Source organism: Eumetopias jubatus, unplaced genomic scaffold (assembly GCF_037043125.1).
Source record: "Eumetopias jubatus isolate StellerSeaLion01/CBP00866 unplaced genomic scaffold, mEumJub1_p1.0 scaffold_9, whole genome shotgun sequence".
NCBI lineage: Eukaryota > Metazoa > Chordata > Mammalia > Carnivora > Otariidae > Eumetopias > Eumetopias jubatus.
In genome coordinates, this window is record NW_028274815.1 from 115,814,280 (window position 1) to 115,832,605 (window position 18,326).

General features: G+C 47.1%; 2 protein-coding genes across 6 annotated transcripts in view; both read left to right on the top strand.

The window, feature by feature from the left end:
* The window catches only part of ZNF341 (zinc finger protein 341), a 43,366-nt gene extending 38,804 nt beyond the window's left edge, over positions 1-4,562 (top strand). For all 5 annotated transcript variants that reach the window (XM_028118542.2, XM_088026752.1, XM_028118543.2 and 2 more), the window contains 2 exons: positions 162-232; positions 2,033-4,562. In XM_028118542.2, coding sequence (XP_027974343.1) covers positions 162-232; positions 2,033-2,562 — 601 coding nt within the window. In that variant the 3' untranslated portion in view covers positions 2,563-4,562. The remainder of the gene's footprint in view (positions 1-161; positions 233-2,032) is intronic.
* A 12,336-nt stretch (positions 4,563-16,898) lies between these two features.
* Positions 16,899-18,326, top strand: part of CHMP4B (charged multivesicular body protein 4B) — a 51,200-nt gene continuing 49,772 nt past the window's right edge. Inside the window, exon 1 of the mRNA XM_028118548.2 lies at positions 16,899-17,237. Within this exon, the coding sequence (XP_027974349.1) occupies positions 17,048-17,237 (190 nt within the window). The 5' untranslated portion in view covers positions 16,899-17,047. The remainder of the gene's footprint in view (positions 17,238-18,326) is intronic.

Consider the following 18,326-nt stretch of genomic DNA (forward strand, 5'->3'; position numbering starts at 1 on the left):
TATCTCGTCGTGGGCCTTGCCTGCCTGCCTCACTCCCCACCCCGCTTCCTTGCCTGGCCTTTGGGATAGACAGGGAGTCCCTCACGCCCAGGCCTAGCACAGAGACCAGCAAGAGAGTCCAAGTCTGATGAGCTCCCCCAACCAGTGGTTTTGGGTTCTAGGACACACACGGGCTGCAGTAAAGAGTTCAACCGGCCAGACAAGCTGAAGGCTCATATCCTCTCCCACTCCGGTAAGTGACTGCTGGACCTACCAGGAGGGTCTGAATCCCTGGGGCAGGCCACCTAGAAAGAACAGACACATCCCATGAGGCTTATTATCACTGCCTGGTATATTCCAGCCAACAGACTTTTGCTCATGTGAGCCATGAGCCAGGTCTGCGTTAGGGTCCTCACGATCCTACAGAGGTGAGTCAGATACAGTCCCTCAGGCTGAGAGGGAAGCCGACCTGCGAGGAGATAGCTGTAAATCAGAGAGGTGCCCAGTGTGATAGAGATGTGGATCAGGCATGGAGGGAAATCAGATTCTAACTGGGTCCAGGACACGGCCAGGAAGGTCCCTTGGTACCCTCAGCAGAGCAGGGCAGCTGGTGCATGGAGCAAGGGTCTCCACCCGACTCCTCAGTTTCCCAGGGGCTCCATGGCACTTCTCTGTCCCCAGAGCAGCTTGGCTGGCTTTCCACATACCATTTGGTCTAGAACACAGTTTCTTGGAACTCTTGATATTTTGCAGTAGCTGATGCTTTGTCATGGGGGCCGCCCTGTGCATTGTAGGATGTTTTACAATATCTCTGGTCTCTACCCTCTAGATGTCAGTGGCATCTTCCCCACAGTTAGGACACAACCACAGATGTCTCCAGAGGACAAGCCAAAAGTCTCCTGGAGGGTGAAATTGCCCCTGGTTAAAAACCACGGGTTTACAGAAAGGATTCAGTGGCTAAAGGAAGTTTGAAAACTGGGAGAGTAGAGAGTTGAGGACTTGAAGACAGAGGGCCCGAGTTTGATTCTTAGCACTACCACTGTCCTGCTGCATTGCCTCATGCAAGTCACTGCCCTTCTCTGAGCCTTCATCCCAGGGAGGGTGAGGGGAGCATGGCTCAGGCTGAGTGTGGGCTGGAGTTGACTTCATGGTAGACATGGAGGCACCAGTGAGTGACTGTTGAGAACCTATCACATGTCAGACTCTGGGGGAATCAGATGGGCAGAGCCCACCCTGCCTTCCTGGGGAAGCTTAGCATTTAGTGGCAGAGATTGAAAATGAACAGCAAACAAGTAAGTATATTACTGTGGGGTATGCAGAGTGCAAAGACAAGAATAAACAGAGTGATGGGACAGAGAAAAATATGAGGCAGGTATCAAGGGGGGCCTCCTAGAGTAGGTAACATGAGACCTGTCCTGAGGGATAAGAAGAGCCAGGAAATAGCTTCCAGAAGGAGGGAGCAAGTGCAAAGTCTTGAGGCAGGGAAGAGACTGGAGGGTGTTTAAGACAAAGAAAGGTGAGTGGGAGGGTGGATCTCATAGAGCAAGTGCGGGGAAGGAGGGAATGGGGCTGAGAAGTGAAGGGGGTGGTCGGACTGCACAGGGCTTTGTGGGAAACTTAGGGAATCTCTGGAGGGTTCAGAGCAGAGAATGTCAGGATCCTCTGTATATTTCATGAAGCCATCTCTAGCTGCCCTGTAGGGATGGTCTGAGGGGGCAAGGGTGAGGCAGACAGACCAGAGAGGAGAGAGATGATGGTGACCTGGCTAAGTTAGCCCAAGTTTCGGGGCTGAACATGCTAGTCTAGGCAGAGGGGAAACAGCAAGTGCAAAGGCCCAGTGGCAGGAGCCAGCTTGGTGGCCTGAGGAGAGCAGGTGTGGCTGGCTGGGCGTGAGTGGCTGGGCGAAGGTGGGAGATGAGACTGGCAGGAGCAGAGCCCAGATTGCACACATGGTCAGAGGCCAAGCCGAGAGACTGGGTTTTATCCTGAGCGCAGAGGCACGGTTGCAGAGTAAGGGGTCGGGGTGCCTCTCATGGACTTCCCCTCGCTCCAGGCATGAAGCTCCACAAGTGCGCCCTGTGCAGCAAGTCCTTCAGCCGCCGTGCCCACCTCGCGGAGCACCAGCGTGCCCACACGGGCAACTACAAGTTCCGCTGCGCCGGCTGTGCCAAGGGCTTTTCCCGACACAAATACCTCAAGGATCACCACTGCCGCCTTGGCCCCCAAAAGGATAAGGACCTGCAAGCCCGGCGGCCCTCCCGGAGGAGGGCAGCACCCCGCAGCGGCAGTGGTGGCGGGCGCAAGGTGGTGCCCCCCCTGCCGGACCCGCTGGGGCTGGAGGAGCTGAAGGACACTGGGGCTGGGCCAGTGCCCGAGGCCGCCCCAGGCAAGCCGCCCTTCTCGGAGCCAGATGCAGTGCTGTCCATCGTGGTGGGTGGCACGGTGGGGGGCGAACCGGAGCTGGTAGTGCCTGGGCATGCAGAGAGCCTGGGCTCCAACCTGGCACTGGCAGAGCTGCAGGCAGGGGCCGAGGGCCCATGTGCCATGCTCGCTGTGCCCGTCTACATCCAGGCCTCAGAGTGATGGACCCAGGGTGTTTGCTTCCAGAGCCTGGCCTGATGCTCACCTGTGGGTCCAGGCCTCAGGGGCCAACAAGAGGTCCTTCCCAATGGAAGTGAGCCATTGGCCAAAATCCTTCTGGAGTGTCCTATGAACCCTGGCTGTGGCCAGCCTGCTGTGGCTCCTATTCTGCTGGCTAGCCCTGCAGCATTCTGGAATGTGAGGCAGGGCTGCCTACAGCTTCCAGGTAGGGGCACTGGAGATAAGAGAGCTGGCCACGCCAGCAGCCCAGGGTCTGGCTGGTCCAGGCTGGTGTCAGCCCACCTCAGAGAGAAGACAGGGTAGTCCTCCCCACCCCTCCTCCGGGCTGTCTTGGTGTGACCTCTGGTCAAGCTGCTTTTCTGGGGGCCTGAAATGGGTAGAGCCCTTATCTGCTGGACCTTTTCATATACAGTTCCACATGGTTTCCACAGATGACTCTGTGATGTAGGCATTTAGGCGGCACTCGTGTCACAGCTAGAGTGCAGCTATCACTCAGATTTGGCTTCAAATCTAAGCACTGCTACGCACTTGCTGTGTGACCTTGGGTATGTCACTTTACTTCTCTGAGCTCTCATCTGTACGTTTCTCATCTGTACAATGGGACATATGATATTTCGACCTCATAGGGCTGTCATGGGGATCCAATATGGCGAAATGTGCAAAGGACTTGGCATAGTGCTTGGCACTTGGAAAGTACTCAATAAATGTTTTTATCTAAATGTGTGTCCAATGGCTCAGGCCAGAGCCTTGGCAGTTTCTTTCTTTGCCCCTAGGTGACAGCACTCCCTCCAAAGTGTTGGGGGACTGAGAGGTCCCATGGCCTCTTGCACACAGCTGTGCTGCTCCATCAGCTATGAGAGGTTTGGTGCTCCCATATTTCAGAACATGGCCATGGAAAGGGTCTATACTCACTTTTGAAAGTGCAGGATCCTGGGCCTTGCCCCAAATCCTTTGGCATCAGAGGTCCATCTCAAGCAGGTCTCTAGAATCCGTAGTTGCCCCCACTGCCAGCACTCTGTCCCCACGCCCCAGCTAGCCCAGAGGAGAAGCAAACCAGGCTTATTAGGAGGCAGGGAAGAGAAAAGGGGCCTTGGCCAGTGTTTCCTCATTTCTATTCACAGCCACACTGCCTCAGTGATAGGAGAGGAAACTGAGGCTCGAGAAGGGACAGGGCAGGATGCAGCAGAGCTGTTGGACTCAGTTTGATATGTTCCCTTGAAGGCTGGCATGTCCCTCAGATATCTGTGGTGGGGCTCTGGGCTGGAGCTCAAAGCAAGCCCAACTTCCCCTCAGGAAGGGTATGATGCAGGAGGAAGGACCAATGAGGAAGTGGTACATGGCTGAGGCCGTGAGAGCTGTTAGGTGCACCTAGCCTTCAAGGCCAGAGGCCACTTCAAGGAAGTGGTGAGGACAGAAAGTCTCTTCAGGGGAGGTCGCATTTGAGCTGGTCCTTGACACAGAATGTTTTGATGGATGTATAAATAGGGAAAGGCATGTCAGGGATTGCAAACCATGAGCAAAGCCTTCAAGGTATGACAATTCTGGGGCTGGTGAATGATCCAGGATGACCAGAGATCTGAGGGTAGTGGTTAGATCATCATAATCGCTAATATGTTTCAAGCTTCCACATGATGGGACACTGCACATAGCACCTCAGCCCCATCAGGTGAGAATTGTTAATTTCCTTATTTTACAGATGAGGAAACAGGTGCAAAGAGGCAGAGCTCCTTGCCCAAGCTCACACAGTTAGTAAGTCACAGAGCTGGGATTCCGGCTGGAGTGGCCTGCGTCTATGTGCTGTTAGCCATTTTGCTGTATTGAAATATAAGTTGATGGTGAATCAGAGATATCCTTGGATGTTGGGTTAAGGAATTTGGACTTTATTCTCTACAAAATGGAGGAGTCATTAAACATTTTTAAAAATTATGACATTAAAGAAAATGTTAAAAAGTTTCCATCCTAATAAAACTATTTAAGTTGTATTTCTGTCTCTTCCTGCCAATGTACACATGCATGTACATTTATCAATAATCATGAGGACTCATGTTTACTAGGCACTTACACCATGCCTGGCATGTCCTAAGCACTTTGAGGTAGGTGCTACTTTTAATTCCATCTTACAGCTGAGATGAGGCAACAGGCACAGTGAGGTTAAGTAGCCCCAAATCACACAGCAGTAAGTGGTGGAGCCAGGCCACAGAACAAGGAACATATCAAGGCCTAAATTTGATAGATACATAGTTGGACTGCAGGGAAGGAAGCTGGGACCATATTGGGGTTCCCATAACTACATCCCTCCTAGGTCGACAGGTGGGAAGACAGGCCGAGAAAGGGGAAGGCCCTTGGTCAAGGGTCACTCAAAGTTGATGACAGAGCTGCTCCAGGAACCCAGAGTCCCCTATAGTCCCCCTCCCCCCGCAAGATGCTGGAGAGGATGAAATGTAAAGTGGGGCTGTCCTGAGCCTCCAGGGTACCACAGATTTTGACATCGAGGAGAGCTAGTTTTGAATCCTGGTTCTGTCCCTTCCCGGGTATGTGGCTATGGCAAGTCACTTCACCTCTCTGAACTTCAGTGTGTTCATATGTCAAGTTGGGGAGAATAATAGTACCTATCCAATAAGGTTATCACAATTCAGAGAGAGAATTCGGGTAAAGCAGAGATCACAGATTGGCAGCCCATGGGTCGAATGCAGCCTATAGACAGACTTTGTTTAGGTTTCACAATGAGAAAAAAAGAAAAAGCCAACATTTAAAAATAGGGAAATTAAAAACCTACCACAATGGTGAAAAGTGAGATATATTCCCTCTGTGTCAGGAACAAGAAAAGGATGCCTGCTATCATGATTCCCATTTTATGTTGGAGGCCTAGCCAAAGCAATAAGGCAAGAAAAACAGTATAAGGATCAGAAAGGGTGAAATAATGGCAAGAATGCTGAAATAATAGCAAGATCAATATACAAAAATTTACTAGGTTCTATGAATTAAAAAAAAATGCTGTTCCTATACTCCAGAAGCAATAAGAAAATGTAAGTAAAAATTGGGAGATTTGGGGGGCACCTGGGTGGCTCAGTCAGTTAAGCTTACAACTTGATTTCAGTTCAGGTCTTGATCTCAGGGTCATTAGTTCAAGTCCTATGGTGGGCTCCATGCTGGGCGTGGAGCCTACTTAAGGAAAAAAAAAAAACAAGTTGAAAAAAAATTGGGAGATTTCGGGATGCCTGGCTGGCTCAGTTGGTGGAGCGTGCGACTCTTGATCTTGGAGTTGTAAGTTTGAGCCCCACATTGGGTGTAGAGATAACTTAAAAATAGAGTCTTTTATTTTATTTATTTATTTATTTATTTATTTATTTTAAAAAGATTTTATTTATTTATTTGACAGAGAGAGACACAGTGAGAGAGGGAACACAAGCAGGGGGAGTGGGAGAGGGAGAAGCAGGCTTCCCACGGAGCAGGGAGCCCAAGGCAGGGCTCGATCCCAGGACCCTGGGATCATGACCCGTGCCGAAGGCAGATGCCTAACGACTGAGCCATCCAGGCGCCCCAAAAATAGAATCTTTTAAAAAATGGGAGATTTCATATAAAAATCTGGATTCTGACTTCTGTTGAATATAAGGATGTCTGGCATAGGGAGACAGCAGTCAGGTGGAGGTGAGCTAGCCAGCCCCTTTCAATGGGCACATGCTTTCCAGATGCCATGGTCCCTGTTTTTTTCTAAGGTCTCCCTGATATTGCAGCTGAATGTCAGTTGCTACTTACTGTACTTGTGTTGATTGATCTTAGAGAAATATTTCTAATTTCACATGTCTTTTGAGAGTAGAAAAATAAGATGGCCAGAGAGGGTCACATGAATTTTTATGTTCCTTGCCTACTCAACCATCTTTCTGTCTGGACCTGAGGTATATGACTTGAGGAACCCTGTAATAGTGCTTTCTTTTCTCCCTACCACTGCCAGTCCTCTGTTTGCCTCTAAGCCAGCTGGCCTCAGTTTCTCTATCAATAAATGTGGGGAATTGAGTCATAGCTAACTTTACTTTCTATTAAGTGCCAAACCTTGTGTTCTGCATCTTATTTACATGTCACTGAGTCCTCAAAACACCCTTGGAAGCAAGCTCTCTTATCACACCCAGTTTATAAATGGGGAAACCAAGGCTCAGCGAGGTGTAGCAACCTGCCCAAAGATTCTCAGCCAGAATGTGTGGAGCTGGGCTTCAAACCCAGAACTGACAGACTCCAAAGTTCCTGCCTTGTCTTAGGATCACTAAAGCTCTCACCAGCTCTGAGAGGCCAAGGTTTTGGTTTTGTTGTTTTAATCACTTCTCCAAGGCTCCAACCACTTTTCATCTCCTCAGCCATCACTGCCCTGTCCAGGCTGCTAGCCTCTCTTGCATGGATGATTGCATCAGCCTTCTCTTTGGTTTCCGTGATTTCTCTCTCACTCCACCATGATCCATTCCCTTGACAGCATCCCAAGGCATCTTTCTAGATTATGCCACTTTCCTGTTTAAAACCCTCTAGTGGCTTCCAACCTCTCCCAGAATGAAATCTAAAGTTTTCCTGGTAGATTTCAAGGTTCTGCATGATATGACCCTCGTCTTTTCTTCTCTCATTCTACTCTAGCCATACCTGTCCTCTTGCTGTTCCTCCATCATGTTAGTTCCTGCCTCAGGGCCTTTGTATTTGCTGTTCCCTCTGTCTAGAATGCTCTTCCCCCAGATTTTCATATGTCTGGCCCCCTCCCTCTATTTACCTTTGTCCAATAGTTATTTCCTTAGGACTTCCCTGGCCAATTTGTCTAAAATAGTCCCACCCCACCCTCATCACAATCTAGTCCCTTACTCTTCATTTTTATTCATCATCCTTGACATTATATTAGACATTTCTTTATTGTCCATTCCCCTCATTTGAAACAAAAGGTCCACAAGGACAAAGACTTTTCTCTGTTTTGTTCAATATTTGTTGAATGAACCAACAACAGCACTTTGAGAGAAGAAGACCCGCTCTACCCATCCCCTTTTCCCTATCCATGGAGGCCAAGGGTAAGTTTCCCTCAAGAAGAATCTGTCGTGTAGGCTGAGAAATGGCTAACCTAAAGCCCTGTAAAGCTCCATTTTCCTTGTCTTAAGAAGCTGAGAGTATCTGGGACAAATGAGAGGCAATGGCTTGGAACTTTCAGATGATGCAGCAGGTATTGGTGTGGCCCAGGAGAACCAGTTGGACCAGTTTTGTCTCCCTTGGGGAGGCTAGAGTGGAGGTGCTCCCAATCCCCAGGGCAGCCAGCAAATGAGACCCATGGGTTCTCAGGTCCTGTAGGTTGGTAGAGCAGATTCCACCTCAGGGTTGGGGGTGAACCCCTGCTCACCAAGGGTGGCTTGTGTAAGGTCAGGCACAGAATCCTGAGGCCAGGGGCTAAGGCCCAACTTCAGGGCCTTGGGCCCTTTGTAGAATCGCAGAGAATGAGGCCCAGAGAGGGAAAGGGTCTTGTCCAAGGTCCAACATAACAAGGCTAAATCCAAACCCAGTTTTCCTGCCCCCCAAGTCACTGCTACCTCAGCCCATTCATTTATCCATTTGACAAATATTTATTAAGTGCCTACTATATGCTGGGAATTGATGATACATTGTGAACCAGAAAAATAATGATCTGTAGAGATCCTCTGTGGAAGAAGCAGAAGATAAACAACAAATAAGCAAGTTATATAATATGTTAAAAGGTGATGAGTACTGTAAAAAAAAAAAGAAAAAAATGGAGGAGAGTAGTGTGTGTGGGGTGGTGCAGGTTGCAGCATGATATGGGGTGGCCCAAAAGCCTTACTAAGAAGGAAACATTTGACCCTCTAGGGCACAGAGGGTCATAGCCTACATGTTCTCAGATGAATAGGTATGGAATAGGCAGGTGCTGTAACCCACCATTGGCTCAAGTGCAGGGGCCCTTCCAGTGCACAGTCTCCCCCATCTCCCCTCTTGCCACTCTTCTACCCCTACTGCTAACTTTGCCCTATTCCCCAGGGAGTTCATACCTGCTCCCAGGCTCATCACACTTCATTTATTTGTGTTTATTTGTGCATATCTCTGTACCCATTCATTCATTTGGATAAAGGCAGTGTAGCATAGAAGTTAAGAAGGTTATCCTACAGTGAGAATCTCAACTTTGCCCCTACAAGGCATGCAACCTTGGGCAAGCTGTTCAATTTCTCTGTTTCTCCAGTATCTAATACATAAAATGGGGACGGGGCACCTGAGTGGCTCAGTCAGTTAAGAGTCTGCCTTTGGCTCAGGTCATGATCCCAGGGTCCTGGGATCAAGCCCCCTGTCGGGCTCCCTGCTCAGCTGGGAGTTTGCTTCTCCCTCTGCTGCTGCTTCCCCTGCTTGTCCTCTCCCTCTCTCTCTCTGTCAAATAAATAAAATAAAATCTTCTAACAAAATAAAAAATAAAATGGGGATGATAACAAGGCCCACCTCACGCAGTTGTGTGGGCTAAATGAGGTGATAGATGCAAATACTCAGCTCAGTGTCTTGCTTAGCATAAAGTTCTCAATAAAGATTTTCTATCGTTTGCTGGGGGTTCAAATGCCAGCCACATCATTTATAATGGGATGACCCTGGGCAAGTCATTCAACCGCTCTAAACTTCTGTTTCCTTAGCTATAATCTGTACCTACCTCATAGGGCTACAGTGAGATAATGAATGAAATAGTCTTTGTAAGGGCGCCTGGGTGGCTCAGATGGTTAAGCGTCTGCCTTCGGCTCAGGTCATGATCCCAGAGTCCTGGGATCGAGTTCCGCATCAGGCTCCCTGCTCTGCTGGGAGCCTGCTTCTCCCTCTGCCTCTCTCTCTCTCTCTCTCTCTGACTCTCATGAATAAATAAATATAACATTTTTTTTTTTTTTTTAGAGAGAGAGTGCAAGCATGAGCAGGGGGGAGGAGCAGAGAGAGAGGAGAGAAGCAGACTCCCCGCCGAGCAGGAAGCCCCATGTGGGCCTTGATCCCCAGACCCCGGGATCATGACCTGAGCTGAAGGCAGACGCTTAACCATCTGAGCCACCCAGACGTCCAATAAATAAAACATTTAAAAAAAAAAGAAATAGTCTTTGTAAGCCGTCTGACTCAGAGTGAGGGCCCATAGATGTCAGTGATTGTTCTTTTTGTAACTATTATTGTTTATTTATTTTATAAATATTTATTGGATGCATAGTCTGTGCCAAGCCCTTTACCTATGTTCTTATTGAATCCTCAGAATGGCCTGGTAAAGAGGGTAGTGTCTCTCACAGTTGGGGAAACTGAGTCAGATGGAGCACCTTGCCACATGGTTGAATGACAGAACCTCAGTTCTAATCTAGGTTTGTGTGGTGGGCACCAAAACATGTTTTCATTACTTCAACACACTTTTTTTGGGGAAATAGAATTCACATAACAAAACTCACCATTTTAACTATTTTTTAAAAAATTTTATTTATTTATTTGAGAGAGAGAATGAGAGAGAGAGAGAGATAGAGCACATGAGAGGGGGGAGGGTCAGAGGGAGAAGCAGACTCCCCGCTGAGCAGGGAGCCCAATGTGGGACTCGATTCCGGGACTCCAGGATCATGACCCGAGCCGAAGGCAGTCGCTTAACCAACTGAGCCACCCAGGCGCCCCATTTTAACTATTTTGAAGTGTACAATTTAGTGCTTTTTAATTGAGTTGTTTGTCTTTTGAGTTGTAAGAGGGTTTTATATATATATATACACATATATATATATTCTGAATATTAACCCTTTGTTGGATATAGGACTTGTCATTATTTTCTCCCATTTCATGGGTTGTCTTCACTTTCTTGATGGTGTACTTTGACGCACAGAAGTTTTTAATTTTGATGAAGTTTGATATATCTATATTTTTCTTTTGTTGCTTGTGCTTTTGGTGACATATTTAAGAAACTGTTGCCTAGCGGCGCCTGGGTAGCCCAGTTGGTTAAGCTTCTGCCTTCAGCTCAGGTCATGATCCTGGGGTCCTGGGATCGAGCCAAGCATCCAGCTCCCTGCTTAATGAGGAGTCTGCTTCTCCTTCTCCCTCTGCCGCTCCCCTGACTCATGCATGCCTGTGCTCTCTCTCTCTCTCAACTAAATAAAATCTTAAAAAAAAAAAAAGGGTGCCTGGGTGGCTCAGTCGTTAAGCATCTGCCTTCGACTCAGATCATGATCCCATGGTCCTGAGATCGAGCCCTGTGTTAGGCTCCCTGCTCAGTGGGAAGCCTGTTTCTCCCTCTCCCACTCCCCCTGCCTGTGTTCCCTCTCTTGCTATCTCTCTCTCTGTCAAATCAATCAATCAATCAATCAATCAATCAATCTTAAAATAAATAAATAAATGAATGAATGAAGGCATAAATAAATAAATAAATAAATAAATAAATAAATAAATAAGAGGGGTGCCCGGGTGGCTCAGTCGGTTAAGTGGCTGCCTTCAGCTCAGGTTGTGTTCCCAGGGTCCTGGGATCAAGTCCCACATCGGACTCCCCGCTCAGTGGGGAGTGTGCTTCTCCCTCTCCCTTTGCCCCTGTCCCTACTTGTTTGCTCACTCTCTTTCTCTCTCTTAAATAAATAAATAAAATCTTAAAAAAAAGGAACTGTTGCCTAATTAAAGGTCATAAAGGTTTATACCTACATCTCCTTCTAAGAGTTTTATAGTTTTAGCTCTTACATTTATTTTTTCTTTTTTTTAAGATTTTATTTATTTGTTTGGGAGAGAGAGAGCAGAAGCGGGGGAGCGGCAGAGGGAGGGAAAGAAGCACACTCCCCGCTGAGCAGGGAGCCCGATGAGGGACTCGATCCCAGGACCCTGGGACCATGACCCAAGCTGAAGGCAGATGCTTAACTGACTGAGCCACCCGGGCGCCCCTAGCTCTTACTTAGATCTTTGATCCATTTTGAGTCAATTTTCATATATATATATGATGTGAGGTAGGGGTACACATTCATTCTTTTGCATTTGAATATCCAGTTATCCCAGCACTATTTGTTGAAAAGACTATTCTTTCCCCATTGACTGGTCTTGGCATCCTCACTGAAAATCAACTAACCGTAGATATATTGGCTTATTCCTGAACTTTCAATTCTATTCCACTGATTTATATGTCTGTTCTTATGCCAGTACCACAGTATTTCGATTACTGTTGCTTTATAATAAGTTTTGAAATTGGAAAGTGTGAGTCCTCCAACTTTGTTTTGGTTATGCAGGACCCCTTGCAGTTCCATGTGAATTTTAGAATCAGCTCATCCATTTTCTGCAAAAAAAGCAGTTCAGATTTTGATAGGGATTGTATTGAATCTAGATCAATTTGGAGTGTTGCCACCTTAACAGTAGTAAGTCTTCTAATCCATGAACATGGGCTGTTGTTTCCATTTATTTAGGTCTTCTTTCATTTCTTTCAACAAAGTATTGTACTTATCAGTGTACGAGACTTGCATTTCCTTGGTTAAATTTATTTCTAAGTATTTTATTCTTGATGTTATTGTAAATGGAATTGTTTTTTTTAAATCTTATTTTCAGATTATTCTCTGCTAATATATAGAAATACAACGGATTTTTATTTTTATTTTTTATTTTTTTAAGATTTTTTTTTTGTTTATTCATCTGAGACACAGAGATACAGAGAGAGAGAGAGAGAGAGAGCATGAGCAGGGGGAGAGGCAGAGAGAGAGGGAGAAGCAGGCTCCCTGCTGGGCCAGGAGCCCAATGCAGGGCTTGATCCCGGGACACTGGGATCATGACCTGAGCTGAAGGCAGACGCTTAACCCTCTGAGCCACCCAGGTGCCCCTACAACGGATTTTTAAAAAGATTTATTTATTTATTTGAGAGAGAGAGAGAGAGAGAGAGCATGGGGGGAGGCAGAGAGAGAGGGAGAAAGAAACTTTTGCAGATTTCTGGAGCCTGATGCAGGGCTCGATCCCAGCACCCTGAGATCAGGACCTGAGCCAAAAACAAGACTCCTATGCTTAACCGACTACACCACCCAGGGGTTCCTCCCCCTTATTTTTGAGAAAGAGAGAGAAAGCATGCAAGTGGGGGGAGGGGCAGAGGGAGAGGGAGAGAGAGAATCCTAAGCCCAAAAGACCGAGCCCGATGTGGGACTTGATCTCACAACCCTGAGATCATGACCTGAGCATTTGGTGCCCCAAATATACAACTGATTTTTGTGTGTTGATCTTGTATCCCACAACTTTGCCAAATTCGTTTTTAGCTCTAAGAGTTTTTTGCGGATTCTTTTAGGTTTTCTTTTTTAAGATTTTTATTTATTTATTTTGAAAGAGAGAGAGAGAGAAAACGAGCAGGAGGAGGGGCAGGGGGAGAGGGAGAAGCAGGCTCTCCAATGAGCAGGGAGCCCGACGTGGGGCTCCATCCCAAGACTCTGGGATCATGACCTGAGCTGAAGGCAGACACCTAACCAACTGAGCCACCCCAGGCACCCTCTTTTAGGTTTTCTATATAGAAGAGCATGTCATCTGCAAACAGAAATAGTTTTACTTCTTTTTTGATCTGGATGGCTTTCATTTCTTTTTTCACTTAATTGCCCTGGCTAGAATCTCCAGTACAATGTCAAATAGTGGTGAGAGCAGCCATCCTTGCTTGTTCCTGATTTTAGGGGCAAAACTCTGTCTTTCGCCATTAAGTGTGATGTTGGCTGTGGTGTTTTTGTTTTTGTTTTTTTTTCAGATTTTATTTATTTATTTGACAGAGAGAGACACAGCGAGAGAGGGAACACAAGCAGGGGGAGTGGGAGAGAGAGAAGCAGGCTTTCCGCTGAGCAGGGAGCCCGACATGGGGCTCAATCCCAGTACCCTGGGATCATGACCTGAGCCGATGGCAGACGCTCAGTGACTGAGCCACCCAGGCGCCCCAGCTGTGGGTTTTTTCATAGATGTTCTTTATCAGGTTGAGCAGTTCTTTTCTATTCCTAGTTTGTTGAGTGTTTTTATTAGGAAGGGAGTCTTGGATGTACTTGTTTTTTACAGTTAAAAATCAGCAAATCCTCTATTTGATTTGGTAAAATTACCTGAGACCAAGTTTCATAAGAATTTTTTTATTCATAATTTGAAACCTATTATAAGTTTTATTAACTCAATTTTTCTTGACATTTTTAAGGAAGGTTACGAATAAACATATGTTTGAGAGTCTTTAACCATGTGACCTTGGGCAATTTCTATTCTCTGGGCCTCAGTTTCTTCAACGGTAAGATGAAGATTGTATAGTAATGCTTATTTCTTAGGGCTTTGGTGATTGGAGATATGAGATTTTGTATGCGAAAGTACTTTGCAAACAAAAACTGTATGCTTCTGTTGCTGTTTTTACCAGAGAATTTTTTAAAAATTGCAATATAACATTTATTTAGTAAAGTACATAAGGTATGTAAAGGGCAGTGATCTTAATTATGAAGACAGGTAAATTTGTATACACCCACATAAATACCACTAGATCTTGATATAGAACCTGTCCAGCACCCCATAAAGATCATTCTGCTTGTTCTATACCACCCCTGAAGATAACCATTATTCTTTTTTTAATGTTTATTTATTTAAGTAATCTCTACACCCAGCGTGGAGCTTGAACTCACAACCCAGAGATCAAGAGTCACAGGTTCTTCTGACTGAGCCAGGGCACCACTATTCTAACACCTATCACCATAGATTAGTTTTGCCTGTTTTCGAACTCTGTATAAATGGAATTATACAGGCTTGTGTCTGATTTTTTTTTAAAGATTTTATTTATTTATTTGAGAGAGAGAGAATGAGAGATAGCACGAGAGGGAAGAGGGTCAGAGGGTCAGAGGGAGAAGCAGACTCCCCGCTGAGCAGGGAGCCCGATGCGGGACTCGATCCCAGGACTCCAGGATCATGACCTGAGCCGAAGGCAGTCGCTTAACCAACTGAACCACCCAGGCGCCCCTTGTGTCTGATTTCTTTCACTCAGCAGAATATCTAAAAATCTTCCAAGTTGTTGCATGTAATGATTGGTCATTCTTTTCACATAATTTTTTTTTAAAGATTTTATTTATTTATTTGACAGAGAGAGACACAGCGAGAGAGGGAACACAAGCAGGGAGAGTGGGAGAGGGAGAAGCAGGCTCCCCGCGGAGCAGGGAGCCCGATGCAGGGCTCGATCCCAGGACTCCAGGATCATGACCTGAGCCGAAGGCAGACGCTCAACCAGCTGAGCCACCCAGGCGTCCCTTCACATAATTTTTAATGCTAGTCAGTCATGGCTTGAAAAGGCTGTGCATTTCCCCAAGAGACCAAAAAAAAAAAAAAAAAATGAAGTCCAAAGAAATTCAGGGCTCTCCTGTGTTGAGTCAGCCCACCATATGAATTTCTACCAAGGCAGTTGGATTCTCAGCCAGGATCACAGCTATCGTGCCCTTATATCACCACTTCCTATCCCACACTCCCGACAGACATCACAAATAGATCTCAGCACATTTTTCAGGGAGTCCTAATGCAGCCTCAAAATTCTTCTCAATCCAGTAATCTGAGTAGCCTACACCAACTAATTGGGGTTGATACTCAAGATTAAATCTAAATGTTCTGTTATCATATCCCTAAGATGTTTTTCTGGGCTCTCAATGTTATGACATGAGGGATTCTGCTATCATCCTCAGTTTATCCCACAGCAATATAAGACTGGTGGTGGTAAGGCCTCTCATGTCTCCTGTTCATATATTCTTTGGGTCATGGCTCAAACCTAGCAAATCTTTTGCTACCTGTATGTCTGATTACAGCATGACTTAAATAAGAGGGGAGGAGGTAGATTGCTTAGATGTAGAGGAATTGCTGTACCCGTGAGGTGGCTTGATTGAAGTTTCCTTATTTATATTTTTTATTTTGATAAAAACATTGCAATACTTCAATTACAAAACAAGCACAAGTGTGACTTAGTTTCACAATTTATGCTGCTGTGAATCTTGACAGTTCTGGCATGTCTCTCACTTTGAAAAATATCTTCCAACCTGGAAAGTTGGGTGAAATAAACTCTCCCATCCTCTGGGAATTGTTCCCTGTATATGCAGGCTGGGATTGTCATTGATTACAATAAGAACAACAACATCTGAGGCATGTTTTTATCTACATGTAGATCATAGTCTGAGGAGACAAGACTTGTATGTGATATAATAAAAAAAATTCAGTCAAGCTCTCATTTATTGGAAACTGTTCCCAAGCAACTTCACATATTTGGAAGGTCCAGGAAGGAATAAAAAAGGGCTTTGAGAAGCTATGTTTTTCTTCATTGGAGAGCACTTCAGACCCTCACTCAGAACTGGTTTACTCTTTGCTTTCATACAAATCTAAGTGACAAGTAACAAGGCTTCCAAATAAAAGATTGGAAGCAGCAAATTTAGAATGGTGGCTTGGGCCAAGTATTGGCTACTAGACACTGCCCTACTGTTAATGGATGAAGAAGTGATTCTTGACAGCAAAGGACAAGGGAAAACAATAAAATGTGGCCCCACAACTACAGCGGCCTGTAAAATGCAGGAGCAAAAAACTCTTCAATGCTTCTACTACTTTGGAAGTTTTGGGTCTCCTCCTAGTTTAATTATTATTGTGTATAACGATGACCAAGATAAGGAATAAATTTTTGAGGACCTGCAGTGCTAGGCCATGCTCAGTAAGCATTTTACATTACCTGTCTCACATAAGCTTGGAGGTGGTCTTGTTATTATCATCTCCAGGGAGGCACACAGAGTAGGGGAAGTAACTTGGCCAAGTAAGTCATAAAGATGCGTTTTGAGCCCACGCACTCCAGTGCCAAGGCTGTTAGCTTCTACTAGGTTTCGAAGAATCTGTTAGGCGAATAGAAAGGCATTCTAGGTAGAGGGTACAAAATATGTAAAGACAGGGCTAGTCAAGCTAGTCAGTCACTCAGTTTCTCTGAGTCTTGGTTACTCACCTACAAAATAGGAACAGTATTATAGGTTTATAGGTTCATAGTTTTGTGAGAATTAAATGGGATAATGCGTGTAAAGCACTTTGTACAATACCTGGATCATAGAATGTGCATAGCGCTAATTAATGTTTTAAAAAAATACTGTTATTTCTCTGCTTGTCCTTCTACCACTACAGAACGGGTTCCAAGGAGACTACATTTCCCAGCATGCCACCTCGCCCTTTGACTCTAGCTAGACCAAAAAGACGCGCCGACGAGAGCCTCAAGCCGGAAGACTATAGTCTCCCGGCGTGCACTGCGCCCCCTTCCATTAGATTTGAGGCACGGCCAGCGCGTTGCTCACCGGGAGTTGTAGTCAGCGACGTATTGCTCTGACGCCGGCCGGGCCGGGCGTGGGGGCCTGTGGGAGGTGGCGCGGCGGGGCCCGGCTGCGGGGCGGAGGCGGCGGAGAGGCCTGTGGCAGCAGGGAGCAGCGGGGCCGGGAGCGGGCGCTGGAGCCGAGCCGAGCCGAGCCGGAGTGGGCGGCGCAGGCCGGCGCGGCGAGCAGCCACCATGTCGGTGTTCGGGAAACTGTTCGGGGCAGGAGGGGGCAAGGCCGGCAAGGGCGGCCCGACCCCTCAGGATGCCATCCAGCGGCTGCGGGACACGGAGGAGATGCTAAGTAAGAAGCAGGAATTCCTGGAGACTAAGATCGAGCAGGAGCTGACCGCCGCCAAGAAGCACGGCACCAAAAACAAGCGCGGTGAGTCGGCCCGGTCCCCTCAGACTCTCCTTAGGCTCCCCGGGCCCGGACTCCTCCTTCATCAGACACGCCCCAGGGTCTGCCCCGACCCTAGAACTCTCCCCGGTCACACTCCCCTCTAGGCCGTTCCGGACAGCTCCCCGTCTGGCTCCCTTGAGTGTCTCTTGGGGCCTTGGACTCCTCCACCATCAGACTCGCATTCCTGCCTTTCCCCCTCAGGCTCTCCCCTCTCTGCCAGGCCCTTTCAGACCCTGGTTTCACTGCACTGCCGTCGGCCCTCCCTGGAGTCCGTTCTCTTCCGCCTTCTCCTCTCTCAGGCCTGCCCTCACCCACCTTCGAGAAACTGCCGTCTTTTTCTTATTGGCTCATTTCTGCTCCCCACCCCCCCATTCTAACTCTTGTGTCCTTCCTTGTCCTACCCCTGCCTTCTCCTGACCCCTCTGTGGAGTCCATGAGCTGCCCCTGCCCTCCCCTCATCCCCCTGACTCAGAATTCTCCTTGAGAAGCCTTTTTGGTGGAGAGGAAAGGGGCCTGGGGGAGAGGAGACCCCTGGTTCCGTCTCTGTTTACTTGCTGAGCGAACTTAACAAGTTGCTTTCCCTTTGAGGCCTCCTTTTCCACGTCCATCAGCGAGTGCCTTCCAGATTCGTGATTCACTGCTTGTTGCCTCATAGCCAGGTCTTATCAGAGTTTCTGGTAGCATAAGCCTTCAGGGGTGACTCACGGCTTCCCCATCCCTCTGAACCATAAATAGGGACGCCATTCCTCCATTGGCAGTGACTCCTTCCCAGTCCCCACTCCTGGGGGTCAGGGTGGGGATAGTGAACCTTGAGGCGTGCTTAATATACTTCCTGGCGCTGTATGGCTTTCTGGGCAAGTGCTTTGTATTCTTAGGGTGAATGTGACAATGCTTTAATAACTGTAAAGCAGTTTAGAAGTATTTGATCCTTTTGGTGTTATGGCAATATGAGAGTGAACCACAGAGTGACAGTGCCTCCCCCCAGAGAGGGAGGCAAAGGTGAGAGGAGTTGAGGAGCTGCACAAACAAGTATTTAATTTAGAAGTCGGCTAGTCATTAGCCACGTGACCT